Here is a 5,474-nt window from a genome sequence, read left to right as displayed (position 1 = left end):
CTCCAACAGGCTGTTTCCACCAACACCCATTAACATTGTCTCTAGGCTATCAATCCACTTGTGATACCTTTAAGCAACAGTCCACAGGCTTTGCACCATACTAAATGGCCCTTTTTTCCGTAATTCAAAAGTTCTACTTTGTAATAAACACTTTGCAGCCTTTGGTTAAAAAATTCAATGTCTGATAGACTTTGGCTAATGTAGTAAATAGGAAAATCACATAACCGTTTATATCGCATTTTATAAGGTTTGTCAATGGGGTTATTAAAATCGCCTGTATCATTGTAGCACGGGAGCAATCATGTTATTGAAAGTCAACACGGCTCTAGAGAGACAATCACCAAGCAGATGCTTTGAGTATCTAGACCGTTAGGCATAGCCTTGCAAGGCCTGTGTGACAACAAGTCTTTCCTTTATGCAAATTAATTGTAATAAAGGAATACAAAATCGACGTTCGGTTTAATAACCATAAAACGTCAACTTCAGTGGCAAAACAGAGCAAATACACTTGTCAACAGTTATTACAACATAATGTATCAGCTACAACAGAAGTAATTGAGCTGTGACCATGTAAAACGATGAATATACATAAACTATTGTTAATTACGGAAAAAAATACAAAGAAATATCAGGGATCCACGATGAAAACAGTTATCCCTCGGTCTGACTCTTCATGGACACACTCAGGCACCACCACCATTTCAAATGCTTGTTATTTGAATTCTGATATCGGACACAAATAGGATGAAGCAAAACACGAATATAGTTAAATTGATCCGGAACTTGGCGGAAATATAAAATAACAAAGCAGTAACAAGACGCAGTATACTTGTGTCAACTGCCCAGTGAGTAGACCACCCGACTGAAAGGTGGGATCACTGGGATTTGGTGAGATATACTGAAGAGCGATGACCGGTGCTGTGGAGGAAGCCGAAATGGCGAACACAGAGGCGGGTCGAGAGGTAACGCGAATATCGAAGAGGTAAACGGAGCCGTTGACGCAACCCGCGAAGAGATAATTGGGACTTGGGAAGGCCCAACAACAACTCCAAATGGGTGATGAGCACTGGTATGTCTGTACAACCTGTTGAGAGCAGATGGAGAGGGTGAAGATGAGTGCATGTAATTTATACTACCATGTACTAAGCGAAACCAAGATTGTCCATACAATAAAACACCGATGTCAAGAGATTGTTCAACGAAAGCCATTCATAAATTGTTTTGGTAGAGCTTCGAAAAGGTCTAGAGTTTTGCATATGTTGCGAACGTTCAGGACAGGTAAACGACTGCTTACGCAGCACACATGCAGAGGAGTAGACTATACGCACTTGATCAACGAGAAGACTAGTGAGTTTGAGGGATTTATCCATGCTGGCGGAGGCGACTATGGCATCCTGCTGTTCTGGATGGAAAGCAAGGTCACGAATTGGCTGGGCATGAAGATGCATGAACTTAAGGGGCCGCAGGTCATTGGTATGAACCTAAGAAGAACTAAAGTCAATATAAGAGGAAGAAAGGACTGCGTAGAGTTAATCAGAGAAAGATGAAAAAAAAAATGCCTTCTTAATGCCGAATCCCTTGAACAGTGGATTTGACGAAGCCTGAGACACGCAGAGAAGATTAATGTAGTCACACGACGCCGACACACGACATTGACCAGCCTACAACATTCAATGTTCAACTTCACGAACACACTAAGGATATGTGCATTAACAAAAACTGACCGGTGAGATATTCAAGGTCTTGACCATGTTATAGGAACCAACAGATAAATCCGAGAGTTTGGGTCTAAAATAAAAAATTACAAACTAGAATATGCTGTTCAAAGCAACTCAACCTACCAACATACACCAAACAAATACAACTATCCAAATTGAAATACGAAGAACTTACCTCTTAGATAAAGAACTAGGTGACAATTGAGCATTCTTTGAAGTGGAAATCACAGCTCTCAGACTGTTTAATTCGTCTCGCAAATTCTCCACGTCAGAGCAAGCTAGCTGAAGCTTGAACTTGTACTCTGATAACTCCAATTCAACTTTTTTTCTAAGTTTCCTTTCAACCTCTAAATCTTCCAACGCTCGATCCCTATCTGTTGTATCTATAGCCTGTAAAAGCATTGAATTAATAAAACAATTCCTCCCACTTTAATTTTTTTGCAATAAAGTACCCTGATATCTTTGGTATGAGCTTTGGCATTGCATTGAGGGCAGGTACCTGGCTTAGGACGGGCGGACATTAGCCACTTTGTAACACAACTTCGACCAAATAAATGACCACATTTAAGACAACAAATCCGATGCGGGCCTGAAGTAGTCCAGGATTCAAAACAGATCGAGCAAATCTAGAATATACGAAGTTAATAAGTCGATACATACATCAGACTCCTCCATAGGACTTCTACCACTGGTGTCACTCAAGGGAAAATTACCCATTTGATTTTCAGTTCCATCTTCCTCGAATAAGTCCAACCCAATTACCTCTTCCACAGGTTCTGTAGAGTCATCATATACCTTCGGAACAGTTAGCAGAAATATTTTAAATCTTACACTTTCTCTCCCCCTACCAACGGGATCAGAAGCAGACATTCAACTCAGTATCTTCTAAAAAAAAATAATTAAATGAGTCACATGAAGGATAATAAGACCAAGCAATGGACTACGGAATTAATGCACAAGACATTAACAATGAAAGCTTGCACCATAAAAGCGACACCAAAGAACAACTCTGAATAGAGCTTCTAAGTGGAACTTCTTTTTGAAGGATCAAAATACATGGGCAATGCACATGGTGTAATAAAGTGTTCGGTTCACCAAGCGGTTTAGATCGCAGAGAAGTACCAAAAAATCTCGAACTACTCTCTACGGAAAATCCTGTTGTGTGTGCTTAACTCCATTGCAGCCTCCTTCCATTGACCAAAAATTCACTAATATGCATGGTGGAGCGCTTCCCAAAATTGAAGTGTTCAGACGATGATGTGAATGCTGTAAACAAAGACCACAAAAGTGACCATTTAACGTGGATGCATGTAAAATAACTCACAGATGAGCCCGAACACTTTATTCTGGTTATAACAAGTTTTTCACACTACTTTGCAGAAAAGCAGCAATCAAAGGATGTATGATCAGAGCCCTCATATTAAAACACAAAATTAAAGTATTTAGATATCATTGGCTGGGATTCTAACGGAAAAAGTCGTCCTAACATGAAGCATTTCACGACAAGGAATGAAACCAAGACCGCCATACAAACTTATCATCTCAGAGAGACAGATTTTAAACTCTTCCCCGCGTGTCAGCGGACCATAAATGGCACTTCTCTCTGGTCCACACGCTGCTCATTCGTCAATGATTAGCCAATTACAGACTGATTTTGTGAAGAATGATTATGGTTAGGTAAATATAAAATTAAACTACATTGGCATATTTTGTTCTCCAAGTGGTCTAACAAGAAGTGCCAATTGTACTTTTTTATAAAATTCATATTTTTAATGTTTAGTCAAGTTTCTTGCCTTTTACAGTTATGCAACACCCAAAGTCTACCCCGAAGTTGCGGATGTAACACGATCCTCGCTTGTCTCTTCTTTGGCCTTCATACCCCTAGAATGAAGAGATTGAATGAGTTTTGGTACACCTGTTTGCTAGCGTAAATGACGGATAGATACGAATTTGAGAAGACTTGGACACAGGGCTGTTCTTTGGTTTGGGAGACCTTTCGTTCTCCCCAGTCACAAGGTTCGACGCGGCTACCCGCCTCTTCTCTGAAAGATCAGTTTAAACAACGTGGGTATTGCATAGCCTCCTCGTCCTTTTAGCACCACTGCTTGCGCTACAACATATGGGTTGGCTTCTACTTCGCCATTTTGGCGGTTCCCTGTCTTCCGTCATTGCGTAAACCTCATCCACATGCACAACCGGTGGTGTACCCTTGTAGGGTGGCGCCTTGTTGCAAATTTGCACTATTTTTTTCTCGGAAGACCTTCGTTCGGCCGCGGCGACCGTAATATTTTTTTCTGTCTAATCTATGACTTTTTTAAGTGTTTACGAACGATATTAAATGCTTTTCTTATACCGTTCTTTAAAACACAGTATGTACTCTGGCACATCATTGGCTGCATAGTCTGTGTTTGGCAGGAAGATGCCGGAAGGCGCTCTTATTTAACAATCTGTGAGCATCTTGAACGAAGAAAAGCCCGTTGACGTATGGACTATAGCTATGTACACAAGGAGGAGCCGTCCAAGACTTAAAGTTTAGTCTTCTGGTTGGGTATCTTTAATAAAGGCCTTCAGTAGTCCGATCGAAGTACGATCTGTTCTTTCCACCTGGTCATTGCCTAGTGGATGCCCAGGTGTCGTGCGTGTCTTTGAGATCCGGAAAGCCTTACAAAGTTTGGTGAGGAGTCGGCTCTCGAAGTTGGGGCCTCGATCACTGTGATCGAATTCAAGCACTCCATGTCGGCAAATCCACCGATCGAGGAAAACTGAGGCAAACTTTCCAACGCCTTGTGACTTCATGGGTTCTACCTCGGTTACTTTCGTGAAGTAGTCTACCGTAAACAGAATATATCGGTTTCCCATCTTGGTGGGCGGTAGAGGACCCATAATGTCCATGCCTACTTTTTCTCCTGGGAAGCCTGTAGGCATAGTTTGCGGCGGTGCGATGGTTGTGGGATGAGGCCTTTTGAAGCCGCTGCAAGTGGTACAGGTTCAGCAGAAGTCTAGTATGCCTGAGGTGAGCGAAAGCTATCAGTATCGTCTGCTTGAGGCAGCTAGTATCGTCTTTTCACCCACGTGGCCGAGTTGCTCGTGTAACTTTTGAAGAAGTGCTTGTACAAATGAGCCAGGGGCCACTAGGTGCATAGGAGATTCGACGCCTTCTTGGTACCATAAAATCTCATCCTCTAGAGAGAGTTTCGACCATTCTTGTCAAATCGGTCTGGCCGCCTTAATGAACGAAGTCATCTCTTTCGCTGTGAACCTATAATAGGATGTCAGGAACTTCTTGTACATCAGAACCATGTCAGGAACGGCACTCCGCGTATTTTCTCAATAGTGTTTGGTAAGGTTGCTCAAAAATATGGTACCCACCACAACGTCACATTTCTGTCGCAGTTGGTCGGCGAAATAGAACATCCACATTACTGTGAGCATACCCTTTTCTTTATTCAACTGTTAGAGCATGTTACTGTAGTTCTTTGTACCAGCGTGCAACTGAATATTCTAAATTTGTAAAGCCCGTTTGGAAATACAAAAGCTTTCTTTTCTCTGTCCGTTTCTGCCACTTCCACTTGCCAATATTCTGATTTAAAGGCTGGTTTGGAGGACCACTTTGACCCATGCAAGGCGTCTAGTGAATCGTTTGTGTAGGATAAGAGGAATGCTTCCTTCTTAGTTACGGTGTTCAACAGCCTACAGTCAATACACAACCATAGACTACCACTGTTCTTCTTTACCAGCGCGATCGGGGAGGCCCAT

At 42.0% G+C, this 5,474-nt stretch overlaps 2 protein-coding genes across 2 annotated transcripts in view; both read right to left on the bottom strand. All coding sequences in view use genetic code 11, as the record gives it.

Annotated features, from left to right (window-relative positions):
* Nucleotides 1-3,259, bottom strand: part of EGR_03461 (RING finger and WD repeat domain-containing protein 3) — a gene marked incomplete at both ends in the record, with an annotated part of 5,063 nt that extends 1,804 nt beyond the window's left edge. Inside the window, 9 exon segments of the mRNA XM_024492710.1 lie at nucleotides 830-1,084; nucleotides 1,329-1,481; nucleotides 1,725-1,788; nucleotides 1,894-2,108; nucleotides 2,171-2,344; nucleotides 2,379-2,513; nucleotides 2,788-2,873; nucleotides 2,892-2,984; nucleotides 3,253-3,259. Of these exon segments, the coding sequence (XP_024352843.1) occupies nucleotides 830-1,084; nucleotides 1,329-1,481; nucleotides 1,725-1,788; nucleotides 1,894-2,108; nucleotides 2,171-2,344; nucleotides 2,379-2,513; nucleotides 2,788-2,873; nucleotides 2,892-2,984; nucleotides 3,253-3,259 (1,182 nt within the window).
* Nucleotides 3,260-4,250: 991 nt separating this feature from the next.
* EGR_03460 (Retrovirus-related Pol polyprotein) lies at nucleotides 4,251-4,643 on the bottom strand (the record flags this gene model as incomplete). Its single annotated transcript, XM_024492709.1, has 1 exon — nucleotides 4,251-4,643. One exon carries the CDS (start codon nucleotides 4,641-4,643, stop codon nucleotides 4,251-4,253), a length of 393 nt encoding a protein of 130 aa, XP_024352842.1.
* Nucleotides 4,644-5,474: the final 831 nt, after the last annotated feature.

This window comes from Echinococcus granulosus, assembly GCF_000524195.1.
Source record: "Echinococcus granulosus chromosome Unknown EG_S00018, whole genome shotgun sequence".
NCBI classification, from domain to species: domain Eukaryota; kingdom Metazoa; phylum Platyhelminthes; class Cestoda; order Cyclophyllidea; family Taeniidae; genus Echinococcus; species Echinococcus granulosus.
Note: the sequence above shows the minus strand (reverse complement) of the source record. Positions and strands in the feature narration are given on the sequence as shown.